Here is a 25,002-nt window from a genome sequence, read left to right as displayed (position 1 = left end):
ATTGCGGTGTGTTTTCCAGCTTCACGTTTTCTCTTTCTTTCTTTTTTTTTTTTTTTTTTTGCCACACTTGTTGACTTTGGGGGACAAAATTCACTGTGCGTGTACTGTGCGTATTCTGTTTACGCACTGTTCACGCAATATTTAATATTAAAAGTGGGTCCCACAACACTATTCACACATTTAAAAATTATTTTGCTACAGTGTTTTTAGCAACAATCAGTTTTTATCAACTTTTAGCAACAATAAATGCTATCCAAACGGACTCTGGGTATGAATTTTGACCTATCATTGGTTCAAGGTAGAGTGATGTTTGAGTTCAGTGGCCCTCCTTAACGTAATCACTCACGTAGGTGCAGCGTTCTTTGGGCTTCTTATATATCGTTGTAAAGTATTCTATAGACTATTACACCCTCACTCCATTCGGCATGTCATCGCCAACATTGACTACCATGCCTCTAGATTCATTCCTGACGCAGGAGGGCAATATTGGGATGGACTTTGAAATAACTTTGAGTCAACAAACTTGACTTTTCAATAATATTTATGGTGCATTTTTTTTTTTTTTTATCAATGCTATTTTATATTAGACTTTTTTTTTTTTTTGGAAAATACTTAGAAACTGATGCGACAGATATTTGAATCTGGATGTCATGGACAGACCAAGAAGTGTCAAGAAGTTGAGTTACAATACTCTTGACTTAAACCTTTAAATCAAATTTTTATGTTCATCACATGCATTTTCAATTAATTCATATAATATCATATAATATATAATAAAAGTTACAACAAACATGGTGTAGTTAAACACTTAAATTATAAATAAATAAAAAACAGTATCATTTTCTTTTTCCTTTTTTCTAATGCCATGTAGATGGTCCTTTTGCTCTTTTATTTTATAACACAAGCACTTTTGAAATAAATTTTGATCTCCTAGACTCTTCAATTATTAGCCAATTTATCTCATTGATTTCGCTCAATCTTTTCATATTCCTCTTTTCTTCATATTTAAGCCCTAAGAATATACATTTGGTCATTTGGTTCCCTCAAATTATAAATATCTCTATTTTTAACTAGACTTTTTTTACTTAGATGTGGTCACATTTGAGGTAACATCACAAAAATTATGTTTTTCTTTCACTTTTTAAGAATTCATTTTTATTTTGTTATTTGTTCCAATTTGGCTTCTTCTTCTTCAGGGTGGACCACTTAGAAGGGTGGCCACCCAAACTTTTCTAATTTTATAATATTACCCCTAAAGTTTCTTAAATTTTTCAAAAAATATATGATTGGCCTCCAAACTTCTTAAATATTAGATTTTTACCCTTAAATTTACCTAAAATTTTCAAAAGAAATATGGTTAGCCCTCGCCCCCCAAACTCTTCATATTTCTTGTATGACACTATTAAATTGATTTAATTATATATTTATTATTATTATTATTATTATTATTATTATTTTGTCCCCATTCATAAAATTCTAGTTCTATCCATGTTCTCCTTCCTTTCGAATTTTGAGATTTGAGTTGATTTGCTTTATTTGTGTTTGTCTTACTTGTTTTGTTGTTATTATAACTAGAATACAAGATAGTTGAGTTCCTTTTTTTTTAGAAGGAAGATAGTTGAGTTGGTTTGCTTTATTTGTATTTTTTATTTTTTGTTGCTGTTTTTATTGTTCTTAGATAGCCTGTTCCTTTCAATTTGATGATGCTAATAGAATAGTCACCATTCAACAAAAATAATAATAATAATAATAATAATAGTGACACTTCATACACTATTGGTCTCATCAATTTTAATTAGCGAAACTAAAGGGTTAACAAATCCCATAGAATCATGAGCTTGTGCTTTAAGTTACCACTATAGGGAAAAAAAAAACACTAATAGTTATATTTTGTGCAAACTAATCTAATTATAAGTTAGTTAATATTATTTTATGGACAAAGTTTATTACAGCTCTCAACTAAAAAATTAACATGTCTACAAATTTTGAAAATTTAACTGTTGGATTGCATTTCTTTATGTTCTTCACATGTAAAATTTTGTATCAATCAGATTTTATTTACTATTTGATTTATAAAGTTATTTTTTATACATAATCTTAGACAACAAAAAATTGAAATTTAAACATTTAATTGATGACATAACTTTTGATCTTTGATTTTCTGAAAATTTTGCAAACATAAAGGATATTAAGAAAAAAAATGTAATTCAACGATAAATTTCTCAAAATTCACATCCAATAAAAAAATATTTAGTGAAGTTATAGTTTTAGGCTACAACCAATTTTTTTTTGTCAAAATTGGTCCTTATTTTATATAATTAACTTCAAATATGTCACTTCTTCCTTTTAGGCTTTTGGCACACTCACAGTATTTTGGAATTAAATGACCAAATCTTAGGTCAAAGGTTTATAAGGCATGAGTAGGAGGCGTCTCCCCCCGATGTGTGATTGAACAAATCCTTGAGGACTAAGGCTCAACGCCATTTCCAAAGAGAATAATACGTAATTGGGGGCCAAGACGAAAATCCTCCCACAAAACTTATATTTGAATTTAATGCATGTATGTTTGACTATTTAGGGGTGACCTACATGGTCTCACATAAAATCAATAGTGACATGAGAGATGACACAACAGGACCCATTGCAAGACTAGTAGGGTGGCCCAAATCACACGGAGCAAGTTCTGATTGATAAAGCACAAAGTGGTAATAATAAATGGGAAATGTTAACCCAATAAGCATTGGTTTAAGAGCTATTTTTAGAAATATTTTATTAAGAGAATGATAAAATAATAAATGTTATTGACAACTTTTTATATTTCTCATGAAAATGGTGTCAAAACTTTCCTATTATAGTTTATTAACAACTGTCCTAAAGATATCCATTAATATGCCTATAATAAATAATCCCCTTATCTTGTAAACAAATACTACCCAAATAATAAAAAGTGAAGATTGGAGGAAAGAAAAAAAAGAAGTAAATTAAATCTGTACAAAAATAGACAAATAACTACTCAAACTTGACAGTTGTTACTATGAATGACGAACTTCGATAATAATAAATGGTCCAATTCATGTGTAATGTTATTGATGACGTAAAGGTGTTTGGTATTAAAAAATATTATGTTAGTGATATCAATATTCAATAAATATGATATGTGTCATTAAAAAATAATTAAACTACTAACAATTAAAAGACATTTTAATAGATAATTATTTTTGAACACATATCTCTTATTTATTATATTTTAATATGAATAAGGTTGTATCATTTGAATTTTTTTTTTTTTTTTTTTTGATTGATGACAGTACACGACCTATTGGGCAGACTAGGTAGTGGCCCGAGTGACATCTATAATCATTATCAACCCTTATCTCTTTACAAAAGCCTCATTACCTCAAAGATTGTGGAGAGTGTGTTTGTGTTTTTGGCTTTTTTGTGTTTGACTGTCTGTGCTGCTCTGCTGATCAAATAAGAAGAAGAATGGCAGGACATCAGTGCTGCTCTAACCCACCAACTTTAGACCCAAGTGCTGGAGCTGGCCATGTTGAACGACTCTGTGGTCTCAGCACCTATGTCACTGGCTCCCCTAATGCCAAGCATGCCATCATTCTCATCTCTGACGTCTTTGGTACTTAACACGTTTCTTTGACACTTGGCTTCTTTACGCACTTTTTTACTAGGCAACAATTTTCACAACTGTTGGGTTTTTATTAGTTTTAGTATGGATCCATTACATACATCTTTTTATAATCTACTGTTAAGAACTTGTTACCTCAGTAAGTAGCTGTAAAATATTTTGTGAAAAGTTATTGGTTTTTCACTCCAAACTGTATCCTGGGCGTTGACTGTTATGGTTAATGAATAATTGGGTTATATATACATGAATCTGGAGGTAAATTGATAAGCACCTTCAGTAATCATTCAGAAATGGAAGTTCCTGATCCTCGGAAATTCTGTGATAACATTGGGGCCTTTGAAATTCCTGATCCTTCGAAATTCTGGAGAGAAGTAGAGAACCCAAAAAAAAAAAAAAAAAAAGAAGATTTCTATTAGTATCAGAGGTTCATATTTTATCTTCATTAATCTGTATGCTGTATGTTGCTTCGAAAAATGAGTATTATTTTTCTAATGATTGGAGTGTTACCGAGATTATACAGTAATAATATGGAAATGTTTCCCTCCAAAACCCTCTAAATTTCTCATATATCTTTTTATTGAATATAAATTTTTAAAATTCAACCATTAGATTGTATGTTTTTATTATATTATTTTTCATGCTTGCAAAATTTTAAAAAGATTAAAAATCAATAATTATGTCATCAATCAAATATTTAAATTTCAAGTTTTTGTGGTATAAAAGTATATGAGTCTAGTCCAATTGTATATATTGAATTAGTTCTTTTTCTTTTTTCTTCTTGCTTAGAGCATTAGAAATTAGAATAATATAGTAAGTAATTAAATTCATCATTTCTTATTGTTTTAAAAGAGAATTGGTAATTTGTTATAGTATTAAAAGAAAAGATTAAGTACTCCGAAATCTGAACCCTCCCTCATATAATTTATTAGAGACTTTTTTTTTTTTTGAATAAAATTTATCAGAGACTTTTAGTCACACGCAAATTTGTTTTAGGCATTTATGTAAAAGAAAAAGAAAATTGCTTACTTATTTATTGTTTTTATACTATTTATTTGTTTTTCTGTTCTGGCCTTGGTTGGGTATCGAAAATTAATTTGGAAGTGGTGAAATTCTTGTTGAACAATTATTGGCTATGTTAATTGATTCATTACCACTATCATGTTCCAACTTATTATGTTTGATTTTTCCTGCAGGATATGAAGCTCCAAAGTTGAGGTATGCTTAATTCTCTCTCTTTTCTTTGTTTAGTTTATGAATTTTGCGTAGTCCATCAGATTAGGCTGTTTTTAACAAGTCATTCTGTAATGCATAACTTACATTGTGACTTTTCGTTTAGGCGGCATATATATTAGTTAAAATTCAGACCCATCACTCTGAAACTTAAGCTGGCTTAACTTGATCAAATAGTGGTCACTTTCAAATACTTATATTTTTCTTTCATTTAAGAAGCAGAGTATAACAGAAATAACATACGTGTAATTGTCTATTCAAAGCTACATTAGGCTGTTTTGAATAATAAGTGCAACAACCAAGATTTTCCCACCAAAAAGTTGAAGTTGTGATCTATCATGCATGTTCATAGAGACACTCACAAATAATCAACATTGTGAGTTTGTGCTTTTTTTAGCTTCTGAAACTAATGTTAGCTGCTTTATATATAAAAGGAAGCTTGCAGACAAGGTTTCAGCTGCTGGATATTATGTGGTAGTTCCTGACTTCATACGAGAACCCTTTGTGCTCGAAGATATTGCTAATAATCCTCTAGAAGTTTGGTTGAAGGATCATGGAACGGTCAGTTCTAAATTTTAATTTTTGCCTAGAAATTGTTTTTAAGTTTCTTTTTTACTTATCAAAAAGAAAATGTTTTTGTCACAGTGACCCTTTTGTGAAACTTGAATGTATTGCTACATTTTCATTTGAGATTATATTCTGAAGGCCTCCATTGTGGAGTTTGGGTATTTTGCATATTAGGCGGTCTGAATATATGTGTGAATTCAGCTGCACAATTGCTTTATTGTTATTGCTCTAAGTAACAAATAGTTCATACTTCATAAATTATTGAACTAGCTGGCTATGTCGACCTTTTGTGACCTTGGTTAAAATTGGTGACCCACTGACCCTAATATTGCAGTTTTCTACTAATTGTTATGCAATTTTCAGTTTGCACTAAGAGTATCATAATTATTTCTATAGGATAAAGGATTTGAGGAGGCAAAGCCAATAATTGAAACTTTGAAAAGTAAAGGTGCTTCTTCAGTTGGGGCTGCAGGCTTTTGCTGGGGTGGTGAGTTTTTCTCTATTAATTCTTCTTTTCTTTCTTTTTGAGATACAGCATTTTATTGCTTGAAAAAAATGCTGACAATTGAAATTTTACTTTCTTCTCACTCCACAGGTAAGGTTGTGGTTGAACTTTCAAAAGTTGAACTTATCCAAGCTGCAGTGATATTACATCCTACATGGGTAACAGTGGATGATATCAAGGGTATGGATTTGAATGGATCCCATTGTATAACTTTTTCAAGAGCTTTATATTAGTTTTACTAGATTGTTAGTTTGCAATTTCAGAGTGTAAAAGTGTTTTTTGAAGGACTTTCAAGAAAAAACTTCTAGCTCTTATTATACTCTAGCAATTAAAATATTGGAAGTAACCATAAGTACTTGACTTTATAAGTTTCCTTCTTTCCTTTCTCTTGAGGTCAAAGGATATTTGTTTGCTTTTAGCATGCAGATTTACAATGATTTAATCTTACTTAACTCCTTCTCTGTCATAATTTTGCATTTTCCCTAGATGTTGGAAATCAATTCTTGTTCCAATATTTTTTTTTTCTACCTTCAAGTTGCTTGCAGACCAGGACTTGCTAAATTTATCTATTTTCTAGTAAGAGTACAAGTACAAGGAAGAAAAAAAAATTAAGAATTTTGTGTCATAGTTAACTGGTATTTGGGGATTGATTTCAGGTGTTAAGGTTCCCATTGCAATACTGGCAGCTGAGATTGACGATTTTCTTCCACCTGAACTCTTGAAACAATATGATGAGGCCTTAACTTCTCAATCTAAGGTAGGAAGATCAAATCCTTGTCTAGTTTTATTTTTAATTTTTTTATATCCATTTTTATATGCTTCTTTACAGTGCTTAGCTGTTACATTATTTAATTATATACCTTAACCTTTTCTGGTTATGATTTTTTCTTCTTCTTAGATAATAAGTAATAACATTCTGGTAATAATGCTGGTTCATCATTCTTCTATTGAGGGTTGATTGGCTGCATTTAATTTTTTACGTATTGGAATATTTGGAACATAACTATGATCCTTTTAGCCTAAATTTCATACTTTTAGCATTAGTTTCATCTCAGAGTATTTTTCTTGGTTTTCTAGATGAAAGAGTGAATGGTAGCAGAGTGTACACCCACACTAGTCTTGTGTTATGTGGCCAGGTGCTTGTTGAAGCATGCTCATGCCATATCTCTAGATCCCTCCTATATTGGGATAAGATATTTGGCTTGAGAAATTACAATTTTTGGCAAGCTAACTGCACTTAAATGCTTGATTAGGTCTTTCTTCTATGTAACAAAAACTTTTCAAAACATGAAATTGGTTATATGAATCTTTTGCCTTATCCTCTATTATATCATGACTTCTTCTTTGGTCTTTTCTTGGCATTTTGGCTACTAATGTTAACCGTGGCATCTTTGAGTTGGGCTTTTGTCGTAAACATATAGGGTGGGGCCGGCTAAGTAGGGGAAAATGAGTATTTATCCCTAATTTGAAAATTATGTAGCAAAATGCTTATGTTTTGAGACTTAGCAAAATACCCTTGTTAAGGAACTCGATTTTAACAAAATCAAGTTCAGTGTAAAACTTAATATCCTCAAAATCGAATTCCATGTATATTTTTAAGTAGAACTCGACATTAGTTCCACTTAAATTTTACTAATGTCAAGTTCCACCTATAACTCAATTTTGTTAAAATTGAGTTCAAAAAATATGGGCATTTTGCTACATAGTTTTCAAATTATGGATAAATACTCATTTTGGCCAGCGTAAATGTGTCAAATCTTTTCAATCAAACAAATAAATTTTCATCATGGTGTTTCATCATCTTGTCCTTGAAACACCTTAACCTAGGTCAATCTTTTCTTACTAGGGCTATAGTGTTCTCAGCAATCAGCAATCAATGCATATTGGTGTAACTTTTTCCCATGTTCTCCAATTTTTGCATTGGATGATGGATCTTTGGCTTTGGTTTTGATGATGTGATCATAGAATATTTGGTTTTGGCTAGTTAGTGTTATTAAATCATTTTAAACAATAAACAGATATTGATCATGGTGATCTGCCTTTTCCTTTAAATGCCTTTTAATTAACTTAGGCCAATCTTCCATATTGAGGCTATAGTTTGTTCGTGCAATCAATCTATTTTGGCGTTACCTTCTCTAATGTTTTCCTAGTTTTTCCATTTGATAGTAATCAAATAATGTTTGATTCTTTTCAGGTGGATTTCTATGTTAAGATGTTTCCAAAAGTCATACATGGGTGGACAACTAGGTACGAGGATGAAGATGAAGTAGCTGTGAAGTCTGCTGAGGAGGCCCATCAGAACCTGTTGGACTGGTTTGCCAAGTACATTAAGTGACAATGTCAAACTAGCTACTTGTGTGCTACGCCTGGGTTTTATATTTTATGAGTTACAGTATGTACCTAGTCTAATATTGTTCTTTCCAAATGTTTGAGAGTATTAAAACTTCAAGGTACACTTGATAGAACTTTAAGTAATGTTACATCACTCAATAGCTTGTTATAGAATTCATATTTTGAAAATCACACCGTTAAAATACATGCTCTATATGTTTTTACATTTTACCAATTTTCATGTTAATTGGATGTTATTTACTATTTAATCTATAAACTCATCTTTTATGCATTATTTTAAGCTACAAAAACTTGAATTTAAACAATTAATTGATAACATGATTATTAATCTTTGATCACTTTGAAATTTTGTAAGTATGGAGAATATATGAAAATAATGTAATCTAACGGTGGATTTATCAAAATTCGCATCCAATTAAAAAATATTGAATGGTGTAACATTGCTTAAAGTCAGACTAGGTGTAACTTGAACTCAACCCATATATATATATATATATAGATTGATTAATTACTTAATTTTTGCTTTTCCTAATTGACATAACATTGTTGATGTAGTTTCCATTAATTTGAAAGAATCACAAAATGAAATGCTTAACGCAGGCCATGAACACTACCTATGATCGAATCAATACTCAGAATTAAAACAAGTAAAAATAATCATCATAGTGGAAATTCTATCCCAATATTTGGAAGGATAGCATGAACATAATTTGGCACATGTTACACGTACACATCAAGCGACCTATAAAATGTCATGTACCCAGAATCTTGTGGCTCGTAGATTGCTCGATTTTCTGATGAAGGAACAAATTCCCTCCCCGCTCCCGACTTGTTTTTAAAGAAAAAAAAAAAAAAAAGACAAACAAAAACTTGTAACGTGCCATGTAAATTGAAGCAAAAATTACTCCCACAATGAGACAAGACCTGGCAAGAACTTGGCCACTTATAGAGCCTCAGACACAAGCCCTTCAACTTTTCTCAACCTCTAATAGCTCAAAGGCATCAAACATCAATCACTTTTGAGAGTATGAATATGCAATAACGACATAGCCATATGAATAAATTCGAAGCATTTAGCGAATTTGTGATCCATTTCCAAGGATTATCAAAAAATTAATGCCCAGTCACTCAGAGACACCCACCACAAACAATCTACAAAGCCTCCCACAGTGTGGCAAGACCCTACAGAAACTTCGCCATTTTCAAAGCCCCCAGTATACCATTTTAGTGCATTTTAACCGCTGATAGCTCAAAGGCATCGATATTGAAGTTGAAATCATCGAATTCATGATTTAATGATAACCATATAAACCATTACAAAGCATTCAAAGAACTTTCATGACTTAGGTGAAAACATTCATCGGACAACGGTGAAATTATTCAATGCATCTGGTGTATTATACTTTCTTCTCACATAACGGTGAACTTATATGTGTCTCACATATGAGACTCACATTTACTTGAGGAAAGTGTAATATATACAACTGACTTATTAAATAATTTCTCTAGAAAAAGGCACTTTGCTCTCACTACAACCATACTTTTAGATAAAGCATGCAACTTTTATACACCATTTACTCATAAACTCATCCAAATTCTTACATACCACATATTAAAGTATAGCTGTATAATGTAAAGTCAATACATAACACAAAAGTATCTAAATTGACAATTTCACTTCACACACTTAGCAAACCATTCTAACAGGTTTTGATGAGCCTCCTCAGCAGACTTCACAGCTGCCGCATCTTCAACACTATACCTAATTGTCCACCCATGTTCAACTTTCGGAAATATCTTAACAAAGCCATTCACCTGAAAAGAATCAAGCATTACTTGAATTAACCAAAACTTAGTAGAAAAGAAAGAAAAAAAAGTTTCATAATTAGAAAGGGAAAGGCATATAAATTTAGTTAACAGCTTAACACCGAAAAGTAGTGTTTATAAATGAATAACCAAGACTTTTTTTTTTTTTTTAAGAGGACAAGGATTTGATTTTCTTACTTCAGATTTAGCAGCTAAGACCTCTTCAAACTGTTTCAAGAGTTCGGGCGGAGAGTGTCGGTCAATTTCAGCTCCTAGTATTGCAATTGGAACTTTAACTCCTGAAATTAATTCCAAATATTGATCAGAACAATGAGACAATCCATTGATTTTGCTCTTCTTGAACTTGTACCAAACCTCAAAAAAAAAAAAAAAAAAAAAGCAGGCATTAAGTACGATAAAAGAAGTGATTTCTAAGAGAACCAGGTAATGTATTATTACATCAAAATGCCAGTAGCAAATACATAACCATTAACCTCAAGAGAAAGGGGAAAAAAGTAACTTATAAAATCTGGTACTTGTAATGACATCTAACATCTTAATTGCTCAAGTTCGATAAGAGCTAGAAGTTCTTTCCCGAAGGTGCTTCAAAAGACACTTTTGAAGTTTTGAATCTGCAAACTAACAATCTAGTGTAACTAATATCAAGTTTTGAGAATTTTTAAGCATATGAATCCATTCCCTTGATATCATCTAGAGTGACAAATGAAGGATGTAATAGCACAGCAGCTTGGATAAGCTCAGCTTTTGCAAGTTCAACCACAACCTTGGCTGAGAAGAATACAAAAGTTCAAATGTCAGTATTTTTCTTCTCAAGCAATAAAATGCTATATTATTTTTAAAAAAAAGAAAAAAAAAGAAACTCAAGTGGGTGCTAGTTTAGGAATAAAGAGTTAATAAGAAAAACTCACCACCCCAGCAGAAGCCTGCAACCCCAACTGCAGAAACACCTTTACTTTTTAAAGTTTCAATTACTGGCTTTGCCTCCTCAAATCCCTTGTCCTTATGAAATAATTATAGAGCTTCAGACACCATTAGTGCATACTGAAAATTGCATAGCAATTAGTAGAAGGCACAACAATAATAGGGTCGACAAATTCAATCAAGGTCACAAAAGGGGGACACATCCAGGTAGATCAATATTTTAGGAAGTATGAACCATATATTGCTTTCAACAATAACAATAAAGAAGTTACACAGCTTAATCCAAACACATATTCAGACAACCTAATATGCAAAATACCAAACTCACAATGAGACCCTATAATAAGCAAATCAAAATTATAAGCAATTTTCAGTAAAGTATAAAAATAAAAAACCAACCGGTCCATGATCCTTCAACCAAACTTGTATGGGCCTATTAGCATTGTCAAGCACAAAGGGTTCTCCATGGAAGAAGTCAGGAACTATAACATAAAATCCAGAAGCTGCAACCTTGTCTGCAAGCTTCCTTTAAAATAGAAAACAGCTAACATTAGTTTCCATAATCGAAAAGTAAGCACAAACTCACAATGTTAGGTGTGTGTTTGAACAAGCATGTGTAGATTACAACTCCACATTTTAACAGCAAAATCTTTATAGTCACACTTCTTATTCAAAATAACATAATATAGCTTCAAATAGGCAATTACAATTATCTATTGTAATCTGCCTCCAGAATGAAGGAAAATAAATGTATTTCAAATATTTGATCAAATTAATTCAGCTAAATTTTAGAATGATGGCTCTGAATTATATATATAATATCAGGAGAATCAAATGATTCACTATCAGATCAATAATTAGATTCACTTGAGGTTAAAATATCAATATCAAATGAATCAGAAGATTGTGACTCAAGTATCCAAATCAAATCTTTTTTATCACTGTTATCAATATTTAACATATTAAGTTTATTTTTCAATTTATCAGTATTTTGTTTGCATTCTTTACTAATTAAAGTGACCGAATTTTCCACAATTGTAACATTTACCTTTCCAAATTCTGTTTATCATGGTTTTTGTAAACATTTTTCTTTTTAGCAAAAAAGTCATCAAGTTTAGTGTATCTTTATTTTTTATAATCTTTATAGATTTGATCATCCCAAAAAAAAAAAAAAAACAACTGCCTATAGCAACATTTTTTTTTAGTGGCGTTCACAAAAAACATATATGTTTCTTTTTCCCTTTTTGCGTGGAAGAAGCAATAAGGATAAACTAAATTGTTCATAAAAATTACCTATTTCATATTTAACTTTTTTATTGTTTTTTAATTGTTGTACCAAGATTTTTGCTAGTGTGTGTGTGTGTGTGTGTGTGTGTGTGTGTGGGGGGGGGGGGTGGTCAATGTAAAAGGAGTTCATCATTAATATAGAGAAATCTAGGGCAACAACTTTTGTCACCATTTTGTTTTGGTCATATGAGAATGGTGGGTCCATGTGTTCTTTTTTTTTTTTTTTTACGAGTTGGGTACATGTTCAAATGAATGTCTACATTTATAATTGACCATTTCAGGAAATTATGTCAAAAATATTACTCCTCAGAACCCATAAACTAAACAAAGAAGATAGTTAAGATAGTTATGAGATATAGCCATACCTCAAAATTGGAGCCTCATATCCTGCAGGAAAAACTCAAACATGTTAAGATGATAAACTCAAACATGTTAAGATGGAACATGATAATGGTAATAAATTAACAGAGCCGATGATTTTATAGCTGGTACAGACAAACAAACATATATATTATATGGCATAAAAAAAAATAAAAAAATAAAAAGCGAAAATATTTACATAAATGACTAGAAAAACACCAATCATCAATAAATGTATCCATTTTTCAAAGCAACATCAGAGAGTACTGAATGTAGAATGTAAACCTTTGACACCGATCGAAATCCCTTTTTTTTCTCCTTCTGTTTCTATAATGCCCTACGTTTTCCGGTTTTCACGGAAATTCTTTTCATAGTAGCATTTCATTAGAACAGAGAAATTCCAAGGATAACTGAAGGTGCCAATCAATTTTCCTCAAGATTCATAAATAATTCAATTAAACAAAAAACAATGGCTATTACACGTACACATGCGTGTTTTTAACCAGCTGAAATCATACTTGTACGATTACAAGTACAATTTCAGTTAAAAACATGCATATGTGTAACAGTGTATGTAAGAGTTATTTCCGAATATCTCAGAACCCAAAAGCCAACACCCAGATGAGAACACAGTTTGAAGTGAAAAATAGAGTAGCCAAAGAAGTGAAGTGTGAAAGAAATGTGTAGGTAGCTAGGTACCAAAACGTCAGTGATGAGAAGGATGGCAAGCTTGGAGTTGGGAGGGCCAGAGACGTAGGTGCTGAGACCACCAAGCTGTTCAACATGGCCAGCTCCAGCATTTGGGTTCAGGGTTGGTGGGTTTGAGCAACACTGAGGACCAGACATTCTTATTATTCTCTCTTTTGTGTTTCTTTCTACGAACAGCAAACACAAAACAAAACACAAACTGTCTGCTCCTCGGTCTTTGGGCCGCGGGGATTTTGTGTTGTACTTGTCCATGATTGGTTGGATACTTAGATATATATAAGGTCTAATTTGGGACACCCTGGATCCTAGTTTCTACTGGATCGCATCATCACTGATGTCACCTCAGATTTTTTATTTTTTCATCTTGGTAGCTCAGTTACAATGAAAGGAGAATGAACCTAGATGTTTCCGATTGGAATAGCACTTTTAGATATCTGACTTCCATATATTTTATTTGAGATATATTAGAAATATGAGCCTAATGTAGTAGTATCAAATTTACGGGTAATTTTTACATGCTCTTGGAGCACTTAAATTTTTTCTCAAACTCACTCCTACTTGTACTAGTAGTCTAAGGTTTAGTCACCTATATATATTTATGTTATGGTTTATTGTAATACAAGTTATTGTACTACACTTTTATACAATAAAGATGTAGTCTTTAAGAGTTTTTTCCGTGGACATAGGTTGACAAAGCTAAACCACATAACCCTCGTGCTTTCTCGTTCCTATATATACTATGCTTCCACTTCCACTTCCACATCCACTCTAATATATACAATATGATATAACATATCACGTTGCTAATATATTTAATATATTTTATGTTTGACATTACATTGATTTTATAGATACATAACAGAAGTGGGAAATGGAATTCAAATTACAGACATTTGGTATGATAAAAAATACTAGGGCAAAGATTAAGGATTATGACAGGTGTACACTTTTTACCAATGATGACTCTACATTATAGTTAAGGAGTTCACAAGAATACCCTGAATTCCAAAAAATAAAAAAACTAACTTGTTTTGTCAACCCTAAAAAAATATTGACAACCTAACTTTAGAACCCTATGCATTTGATTCAAGAAAAATAAGAGTAATACTATCTTTATAACATTTTTACAACAAATTATATGTGGTAAGTTGTTACTCGTTCTAAAATGGACTCACTATTAGTATCACATTTTTATCCACCAATAACAGCTTGTTACTTAGGATTTGTTATTAAAATATTGTGGATGTAACATTAGTTCAAAAAAATCTTGGCCCCAAACATAATCTTTAACCCTTAAACAAAAATAAAAAATTAAAACCCAAATAACAATAACAAAAATTGGCGAAAATAAGAAGTGTTGGGAGAACTACAATCTGACTTCTTACAACTACTCTAAAAACAGACTTGCAGAGCGTGATGTCAAATGTCATAAAAGACTTGAACGTGTTTTCCTGATCATCATTAATTGATTTTGAGGTATAATGGTACAACTCATAGTCCAACAAATAGCATCATGACCAAGGTCATGGATTTGAGTCACTAGAATGTCATTGCAAGGGAGGGATTGTTAGGGGACCACAATTCGACTTCTCTCTCTCTCTCTCTCTCTCTCTCTCTCTCTCTCTCTCTCTCTCTCTCTCTCTCTCTCTCTCTCTCATTTCAAACTCTATCTCACTTTCACTACAATAAAATGTATTTTTAGTGACGAAAATTAGTGAGGAAATATTTTTCGTCACTAAAAATACAGCTTTAGTGACGAAATATGAATTTCGTCACTAATAATGAAAAAAATTATTACATTTAGCGACGAAAAATAAATTTCGTCGCTATTGTGATCTGAAAAATAAGCGCCAAGAAGGGAAACTTTGGCGCCAATTTAATTAATCTATAGTGACGAAATATTTCGTCGCTAAAAGTTAAAATTTTTAGTGACGAAATATTTCGTCACTGTAGGTATTGTTGTGGATAGTTTTAGTAACGAAAATATTTTCGTCGCTATAAGTAAGTATTAGTGATGAAAATAGTCGTCACTAAAAATATAAAGGTTTTGCACTTATATGTTTTTAGCGACGAAATCACATTTTGTCACTAAAAGTATGCTTTAGTGACGAAATATGAATTTCGTCACTGAAAACAATAATAGATTTACCCTTATATGTTTTTAGTGACGAAATTATATTTCGTCACTAAACGTATGCTTTAGTGACGAAATATGAATTTCGTCTCTAAAGCTTGGGTTCTTTGGGTTCTTTAGTGACGAAACTGACATTCGTCACAAAAAAAAAATAAAAAAACACCTCAGCCCACTAAAAACACCTTTTCCAATTCCTCATAACACATAGCTTCAGAAACCCATTCGCACAACCCATCCTCTCTCTCAAAAGAAACCCATTCGCACGCCGTCGTCATCGTCGCCGATCGCGACGCTTCACCTTGACGCCGGCGACGCTTCAGACACCGGCGTCGCTTCCAATAGTGACGATTTACACGCCGGCGACGCTTCTGCATGCACCGTCGCCAAACCCAGCCTCACCGTCGCAAATCCTCGCCTTACCGTTGCAATCCTTGCCTTACCGTCGCCAATCCTCTCTGTACCGTCGCCGATCCACCTCGCCTCACCGTCGCCGATCCACTTCGCTCGTTTCAGCTCGCGACGGTTCAGCTCGCCGGCCATTCGCGACGGTTCAACTCGTCGCGAAGCTCGCCGGCCATTCGCGACGGTTCAGCTCGTCGCGAAGCTCGCCGGCCATTCGCGACGGTTCAACTTGTCAGCTGTTCACGACGGTTCAGCTCGTCGCAAAGCTCGTCAACGGTTCAACTCGTCAGCTGTTCGCGACGGTTCAGCTCGTCGCGAAGCTCGTCGACGGTTCAACTCGTCAGCTGTTCGCAACGGTTCAGCTAGCCGGCCATTCGCGACGGTGAGTTTTCTTTTTCAAATATTCTGACTTAAAAAGTTAAACCTTTCTTTTAATCTTTTTTGAAATGAAATGCTCAACATTCAATCTTAGTTTCAGCATCTTTGACTTTGAGGCTCTAGTTTTTCAGTGTAAAGTTTTATGAGTTTCACTCTGACAGGGAAGACTATTAAAAAATGCTATTGTGGTTTCATCAATGTATTTTATATATCTAATTTAAATAATATTACCTTTGTTTGTTCAAATTTCTGTGTTTTTTCCGTTGTCCTGTGATATACTTTGATGCCTTAATTCAATATGGTTCATTGGAATGTTCGATAAATGGACATTGAAGTTGGTCCTCAAATAGCTAGATTTAGTGCCTCCTATGAAAGATTATACCGGGAGGCATATTAGAATTTTGATTCGGATGTTTAGAGCTATTTACTGCCATGAGTGTTGTTGAAAAGATTAGCAGCCTCTCATTCACAATTCGCCACTGATTAATGTTTATGGTTGTTCCTGTAATGCTGTTATGCCAACATGTTTATAAGCAAAGCATTTTAGTTAGATGTTCTACTTCTGTGCTGATGTGGCATTGGGTATGGTTATATACTGTGTTTTATTTGCTGCGGTATCTATATATATATATTCATTTTTCGGTTTTTGAGATAATTCAATGGTTGGGGGAGGGGATTTTTAACCTAGATGTCTTTCTTGGAAACATTAGGAATTGCAAGTTGAGCTACAAGCCTTAGCTCTTGGCTGTTTATGGTGGTGTTTTGATATCATGTTCTCCATATGATTCATGTTCTAATCCTGTGCTATGGAGGCCTGATAAATCAAAGGATATGATGGCAACTTACCTAGCTTCATATATGGGGTGTGATTGTTGTTACTTTCATTAGTTAGCAAAGCCATTTTTTTATAGTTGCCTTCAAGGTCAGACAATCTCTCTCAACTTTTGCTTTAAGTTTTATGTATGTTTTGTGAATGTTGAAGTTCTTGATTTACTGCTATGATAACGATTTTCAATTATTTTTGAACTATAATAGACTTGAACTATGTTAAAGAACAGGGTTTTGATTTGTATGGATAATGGATGGTTTTGCAGATTTAAGAGTTCAAGAATCTTGCTAGAAGAAAACAGGTATGTATGGGTTTTAAAGCATTTTGATTTTGGATTGGTTAAACGAGTATTGATTGTTTTAAAGCATTTTGGAGATTTGGGTTTTGATTTTTATATATGGGTTGGTTTTGTTTTGGAAATTCATGGTTGTTGATGGGTGGATGGTGATCATTACAAAATGGGCATGGTTGGTTGGCGAGTTTATGTCTATTCGGTGGAAATTGATTTTGATTGCAAATTTATTTGATGGAAATCAACCACATTACATACCTTTTTCTATGACTGGTCTTTGTTTGTTGTATGGATTTGTCAAACTGCAAAAGAGAGTTGGAATTATTGAAATTTGCTAAAGAAGGTGTTTTAAATGTTGTGAGGAACTTTTTTGAGCATAATTTTGTATTTATCTTCCATTCAATCAAATTGGGTTATCACTGTAGCTGGTTCAAATCCAGGTCCTTGGTGAGCATATGAGAATGTGATCTCAATATTTTTAAACCATTAAAATCCATAACCAACCAATAAGGAAATCCCCATCACATACATTTCACACTAATGATTGATTAGGATAGTCACCAAGGCTTCTTTGAATCTCTTTGATCATTGTTTTGAGCACATATTTTTCATTATCTCTTTGATCATTGGTTTGGTTTCCACATTGATACCAGTGTTAGATATATATAGTGTACAAGTGAAGGTGTAAACTTTGTTACCTAATTCTAATGGCTTTATGTCAATTATCTACTTATTATTTATTATGTGAATCTATGGTATTCTAGATTGAGAGTCATCTTTTTATTGAAATTCTTGCATTGTCTCCATCAAGAGGTAAAGCTTCACTGTTCTATGTGTTGCATGCAGGTGAAATCCTATTGATACTTAGAATGTGTTGGTGATTGTAGCCATTAGATCATTGGGAGGCTTATCAAATGTTGGGTGTGGGCCTTTGGCAACTTAACTCCATGTTTTATGTTGACTAATTAAACTTTAGGAATATTTTTGAGGTATGATTGGGTTTGGTTACTAGCAATATGAACGAAGTGAAATGTGGGGACTTGATACTACTAAGTGGGGTTTCAATCTTTTCATTATTGAATTCTAAGCTATACCACTGTTTAGAAACGGGAAAAAGAATAAAGAATATGTATTTTAAATTTGGGTCTACTTAACTGTTTACTAAAAGTTATCTTTCTTTTATCTCCAGCTCTCTTTCTCTTTTGTGGCTTATCTTCAAGTTAAATCACTTATAGGTAATACTTCATTTTTTATGTATCATTTGAAACTAATTGTTAAAATTTTTTTATAACATAGTTAATGTTTTTACTTTACGATTGTAATGTAATAGTATTTTTATATTTGTGCAGATTTCTTATTGGTGGCTTTAGGGGATTACTTTTGGCATTGTTTGAAGACATATGAGGACATCTTTTGACTCTAGAGGGTTTTAATTATATTATGCTACATTTCTTGTATTGTTATAAAACATTTTAAGTTATTATATGTGTTGCAAACAATTATTGTATGGAAGGAGTTTGAATTTGATACTTGTTTTAATTTTAACTTGTGGAATGTATGGATCGATTTTTTATAAATGTGTTGTTGAAATAATTGTGTTAATCAAATTTGAGGTTTGAATAATGTAATGATAGGTTACAGGTTAGTATCAACGTCATGAAAATAATAAAAACAAAAAATATGTTTTAGTGACGAATTTTTTCGTCACAAATATGGCAACAAAAAATTGTTTTAGTGACGAATTATTTCGTCACTAAATACAGTGGAATTTTATAAGAAATGGTTTTAGTGACGAACATTTTCGTCACTATATGTGCATGGATTTTTTTAAAAATAGTTTTAGTGACGAATATTTTCGTCGCTATATGTACCCGAAAATAGTTTTAGTGACGAAATTTTTCGTCACTAAATATGATTTAATAAACTGAAATGGTTTTAGTGACGAAATATTTTCGTCACTAAATACTGTTTTTAGTGAGGAAAACATTTAGCGACGAAACGTTTTCGTCGCTAAAAGTTTTTTTTTTTATTACCAAATTGGACTTTTAGTGACGAAATTTTTCGTCGCTAAAAGTCGCCAGGACTTTTAGTGACGGGGCTACAGCGACGAAACGAATTTCGTCACTAAAAGTCCAATTTCGTCACTAAAGGTTCTTAGTGACGAAAAACTGGATTTTTAGTGACGAAAATTTTCGTCACTAAAAATACATTTTGTTGTAGTGTTTATTACTCTTATCTCAGCATTTTTAGTTCTCACTTTATGTCCCACCGGTCATTTTTTATTTATTTTTTTCCTTTTATTAGTAGAAGGAAATTGAAAAAATTTCATATATTTGCGTGTTTTTTTTTTTCATAATATTAATATATTCAAGCTCTCTTTTTATTAGATTTCATATAATTTAAATTTCTTGATGACTACCCTAAAAAATTTTCTTAAAGCCGCCACTTCTTTTTACCATGGGTCATGATCTTGAATGATTAAGTACACAAAAACATTAGACTCAAACCAAGTCCTTACAATAATTACTAGTAGTTGTTATGTATTAACAAGAGTCATATAACTCGATTAACATCTTTTAATGTTTCCATCGAATACATATTCAAATTCTCTTTTTGTGTTTTCAAGGAATTTGTTTTCAAATTCTATCCAACCTTGGAATATAATGGGGAAAGAAAATCGTAGTACTAGTTATATTCTCAAATCCTTAATGCAAAACGTGGGAGGCTGACTGCTGGCATAAGGAAATACGACATGAGATTAGCACTTGGCAGATGGCATAGGCATGATGGTAAAAGGGATAGTTTATATTGTATTATATATGTTGCCCGCTAGTTCACGTAATTGTGACCGAAAAGTACTTAGATTCTAACTTATGATTGGCTTTTACCGTGATATATCTTATGAATTTTGCTAATATGTGCCCTAAGTGCACACAATATTTGATTATTTTTGGAAAAAAAAAATTTAGAAATTGAAAAAGTATTGACAGCTTTTTCAATTTCTTAAAAATGTTTTAAAAAAGAGATGACTTAATGTGTACCCTAAGAACTTTAGATTTATCAAAATTACTTCACCACATAAATAAATAAATATATATATGGGCAACCACATACTGGTTTGTAATGTTGCTAAAATGTACTCATTCTTGATAATGTTTTTTTTTTGCATATAATGTGGCGGCCAAATGTTTTGAGAGATTCGATTCTACACCAGTATTAGGAGTGGTCCAAGTGCACATGTCGGTTGGCCCAAAAGCCAATGACAACTTTATGGAGAATCCACCCCACAACCAAAAAAAAAAAAAAAAGTAATTAAATGAAAGAAAAAAAAGTAGACAAAGGCTTCATGAAGTGTATAGTGTAAATCCAAATCCATCTAAAAAGAAAGTTACTCTAACTTCCAAGTGCTTATACAAACCAAAAGGCATAAACATTTTTTTTTTTTATGAAACAAAAGGCATAAACTTATTTCGATCATTAAGGTTGTCTTAGATATATCACATATAGAATATGCCAAGAGTTTTGTAACTCGAATACATCCTATTATATATAGAATGAGTCAAGAGTTTTGTAATTCAAATAGTTAACACATGCAGATATTTTTAAAAAAGACATTCAGAGTTCAAATCCTCATTTTCTGACGTAATTATTATTATATTTTATTTAAAAAAGGATATATAGAGTGAAAATTTCAAAATTGTCACTAATAACTTCTAAAATATTTTAGATGATATTTATATAGATATATTTAGGTAAAGAGTGATTGTAGAGACTATCAATGCATTTGGTACGAGTGCTTTTTTAGGAGTATTTGAGTTATATTTCTCATTTTAGGGTGTTTAAATATTGAATTTGGAAAACTCCTCTTACAGTTTTCAGATTTCAAACAATATTGCTCATTACACTTTTGTAAATATTTTGAAAAACATGGGGCCCACTTGATTAGATAATGCATAAAGCTTCCTTCTTCAATTCCAACCAAGGGGTGCACTTATCAGCCTAAAACACACACACACACACACCCACACACCCACACATACCAAATACACAATTATATTTTTTCGCACATTGAAATATGTTATTTGAACACATAGTACCAAACACATTTTTTGCTTTATGAATACTGTAAACACATGTTTTCATAACACTTTTTAAAGCACAGTTTTCACTTCATTTAAATAACGATACTAAAAATCTCCAACCAAATAGGCCCTAATCCACTCATAGCAGTTGTTCATTTTAGGGTGTTTAAACACTAAATTTACACTCTGTTTGTTTCTGCATTAACGTTTTTTAGAAAATGATTCATTTTTTAGAGAGCATTTTCTGGAAACTGTCTCATTTTCTGTGTTTGGTAACAACCTTGAAAATGAACTTGATAATGTTTTATGGTGTTTGGTATTCACAGTTTTTATAACATTTCTTGTATAGTTTAAAACATGAATAATATGTGCATTGTGTAAAGCCACCTAATGTAATCAATATAAATAAATAATAATAAAAAAAACCAAGAATGAATTTGGTTTATAAACTAAAATTTTGACAACGGATGCAATCAAAATTAGCTATCCAATTTTCATGTTGTCATATACTCATCTTGCTTGTGTATATGAAATGTAACATACATAATATATATATATATATATATATTTATATATAAACCATACTTCTCATAATTCAAAATAACCATTATAACCTCAAGTTCCATTTTAAATAGTTCAAAATGCCACATAGGCCAAATAGTTTTATTGGCAAACTAATCCAGTACAAATACTTTGATGTGGCGTTTGGTACAGGGTAATGTTATAGGATTCCTGGGAATGTTTAAAGATTCTCATGTTTGGTTGCAAATCATGCTAGGGAATCAGATGCCAGGGGAATCCTTAAACCCCTCTCAGTAGGAATGTGGATTCCCTTTAAAACAGGTGGGAATCTAGATTCCCAAGCTTAAAGGAAATTGTATTTTTTATAAATTGACAATTTTAACCCTTTTTTTTAAATGACTTGATAGTTCACATTCAAATCTAAGGATAGAATGGGAAAAATAAATAATTTATTTAAGATTCTTAGGAATAAACCAAACATAGGAATAGCTACATTCTTAGGAATGTGATTCCTAGGAATCTGGATGCCAAGAGTAATGTAGATTCCCCCGTACCAAACGCCACCTGATAAATATACCAAAAATTGTTATAGGACTGTTGACCGATCTGTGAGAAGAAGAAAAAAAAAACTTATTAAAGAACATTGTTATAGAGGGGAGAAAAAATAGGGAGAAAAAAGAGAAGAGAGGCTAATAGAGAGAGAAATGTGTGGGAAGAGAAGAGGTCAGAGGGGGTGATAGTGAGAGTGTGAGAAGAGAGAAAAAATAAAGGGAGGAGAATAAGTGAGAGAGTTTATTGTAAGAAAGGCTGAATTAGCAAAAATATATATTTTTTCCTAGGTTAAAAGAAGATAATATTTATAGGAGCTATGTACTATGTGAGAAAGAGATTGTTTTCCAAAAAAAAAAAATTGGAAAACAACCTATAAAAAATAACCTTTATTTTTATATGAGTTTTCCGTTGACTAAAGATAGTTTTCCGTTAACCAAATTTTTTTTATGCTACAAAACATTGAAAAATGTGAAAAACTATCTTTGTAGAAGATTTTCCAGTGAAACAAACAGAACGTTAAAAAACTCCTCTTACCAGTTTTTAGTTTTCAAACAACGTTACTCAACACACATCAAATACATAATTATGTTTTTTCACTTTTAAAAATATATTTTTTGCATAATGAGTACTTTAAATAAATATTTTTACAACACTTTTTAAACCACAATTCTCATATCATTTTGAACGAACACTGTCAAACACTTCTACCAAACAGGCCATATGCATGGGTTTTGTGAGTACTTGAGCTAAAAATAGGGCAGGCCGATTACCATGAGTACTGTAGTAATGTTGATGCAAAAAAGAGCCTCTTATCTAAATTGAATCACCCAAAGCAAAACCCATTAAAGCCAGAAGAACAAGATTCATTATTCAACCACTGCAAATCAAACCAAATGGGGACTCTCACTCCCTTCCCAAACCCAATCACTCCTTCCCAAACTCGCATAGGTTGGATCGGCATAGGCGTAATGGGCGCTGCCATGGCCTCTCGCCTCCTCTCTGCCGGTTACTCACTCTCCTTCTACGCCCGCACCCCTTCCAAACCTTCATCCCTCTCTCTCCAATCCCAAGGCGCCGTTCTCGTCTCTTCCCCACGCGACCTCGCTCGTTCCTGCGATGTTATCTTCACCATGCTCGGACACCCACCAGATGTTCGACAAATTGTCCTCGACTCGGATGGCCTCCTCTCCGGCCTAAATCCAAACTCTGTCATTGTTGACACTACCAGCAGCCACCCTGCACTCGCGCGCGAAATTTTCTCCGCTGCACGCAAGATAGATTGCTGGGCTGTCGACGCCCCGGTTTCCGGGGGTGACATTGGTGCTAGAGATGGGAAATTGGCTATACTCGCTGGTGGTGATGGTGAAGTTGTGAAGTGGCTGACACCCTCGTTTGATATTTTAGGGAAGGTCACGTATATGGGTCAAGCGGGTTGCGGCCAGAGTTGTAAGATAGGGAATCAGATTCTTGTGGGGGCGAATTTGTTGGGGCTGAGTGAAGGGTTGGTGTTTGCAGAGAAGGCGGGTTTGGATGTTGGGCAGCTCTTTGAGGCGGTGAGGAGTGGGGCGGCGGGGTCGATGGTGATGGAGTTGTTTGGGGAGAGGATGATAGGGAGGGACTTTAGGCCAGGTGGGTTTGCAGAATATCATGTGAAGGATCTGGGGATGGGTGTGGATGTTGTGGAGCAAGATGATGATGAGAAGGTTGTGGTTTTACCTGGGGCAGCATTGTGTAAGCAGTTGTTTTCTGGGATGGTGGCTAATGGGGATGGGAAGCTTGGCACTCAGGGCTTGATCACTGTTATACAGAGACTCAATGGCAAGTGAGAGCTTAAACAATTTTCAATCTTTGCAATAATGTTTGGGGTTTATGCATGGTTTTTCATGAAAGTTAAGGCAATGTGTAGAGCATAAAGTATGTTATGCAATGGGCGTACAAGGCATAATTCTTTTATGTATGTGAGATCCATACAGCATGCGAGAATGACGTTTTATGTGTTCATTACATAAGGTATCGCCTCGAGTGAGATTGAGGTGGAATGGTGTGAAGTGGTATGAATTTGTTCTTGGTTCATTTTGCTTGGCTGGTTCTGTATTTGTACAAGATGTTTGGTGATTATAATTAGTGAATGTTGGTCTGCATTTTGTTCTGCTCTGCAATGGGTTTCTTAAGAGTTGTTTCTTTAGAGATGAAAATTAATGAAAGACGATTGTAAAAGACCTCAATACGTGTAATTTGGAAAATTAGCGGTTTTTTTTTTTCTTGTTATTAAAGTAAATCGGTTTGCAAGAGCAGAAAAATATGTACTAATGTTCTTTTGGGAAAATGTATAATAAATTTGACATCTTGATACACTAATTTTCCATAACGATAAATAGATTCAATGGTGAGTCTGCCGTGGGAAGAGCTGTTTC

General features: G+C 32.9%; 2 protein-coding genes and 2 non-coding genes across 6 annotated transcripts; 3 read left to right on the top strand and 1 right to left on the bottom strand.

Annotated features, from left to right (window-relative positions):
* Positions 1 to 3,386: 3,386 nt before the first annotated feature.
* Positions 3,387 to 8,508, top strand: LOC112003754 (endo-1,3;1,4-beta-D-glucanase). The gene is made up of 7 exons (XM_024035963.2): positions 3,387 to 3,631; positions 4,834 to 4,855; positions 5,305 to 5,431; positions 5,834 to 5,924; positions 6,033 to 6,122; positions 6,599 to 6,699; positions 8,137 to 8,508. The coding sequence occupies exons 1-7, from the start codon at positions 3,484 to 3,486 to the stop codon at positions 8,275 to 8,277; spliced, it is 720 nt and encodes a 239-aa protein (XP_023891731.2). The 5' UTR covers positions 3,387 to 3,483; the 3' UTR covers positions 8,278 to 8,508.
* Positions 8,509 to 10,781: 2,273 nt separating this feature from the next.
* LOC112003762 (uncharacterized) lies at positions 10,782 to 12,746 on the bottom strand. The gene is made up of 4 exons (XR_010630581.1): positions 12,695 to 12,746; positions 11,442 to 11,568; positions 11,030 to 11,120; positions 10,782 to 10,889 (listed from the first exon to the last, which is right to left on the bottom strand). It is a non-coding gene; the product is annotated as an uncharacterized LOC112003762 (transcript).
* Positions 12,747 to 15,111: 2,365 nt separating this feature from the next.
* On the top strand, positions 15,112 to 18,977 carry LOC111986854 (uncharacterized). Of its 3 annotated transcripts, XR_010630580.1 has the most exons (5): positions 15,112 to 16,315; positions 17,022 to 17,233; positions 17,406 to 17,441; positions 18,622 to 18,667; positions 18,782 to 18,977. It is a non-coding gene; the product is annotated as an uncharacterized LOC111986854 (transcript). The 3 variants fall into 3 exon arrangements; XR_010630578.1 differs by lacking the exon at positions 17,022 to 17,233 and having other exon boundaries at positions 15,436 to 16,315; XR_010630579.1 differs by lacking the exon at positions 15,112 to 16,315 and having other exon boundaries at positions 16,322 to 17,233.
* Positions 18,978 to 23,285: 4,308 nt separating this feature from the next.
* LOC111997576 (probable 3-hydroxyisobutyrate dehydrogenase-like 2, mitochondrial) lies at positions 23,286 to 24,813 on the top strand. Its single transcript, XM_024029686.2, has one exon. The coding sequence runs from the start codon at positions 23,482 to 23,484 to the stop codon at positions 24,412 to 24,414; it is 933 nt and encodes a 310-aa protein (XP_023885454.2). The 5' UTR covers positions 23,286 to 23,481; the 3' UTR covers positions 24,415 to 24,813.
* The last annotated feature ends 189 nt before the right edge of the window (positions 24,814 to 25,002 follow it).

The sequence above is a fragment of the Quercus suber genome, unplaced genomic scaffold (assembly GCF_002906115.3).
Source record: "Quercus suber isolate HL8 unplaced genomic scaffold, Cork oak 2.0 scaffold_163, whole genome shotgun sequence".
NCBI classification, from domain to species: domain Eukaryota; kingdom Viridiplantae; phylum Streptophyta; class Magnoliopsida; order Fagales; family Fagaceae; genus Quercus; species Quercus suber.
The sequence above is the reverse complement of the archived record's forward strand: the minus strand, read 5'-3'. Positions and strand labels throughout refer to the sequence as shown.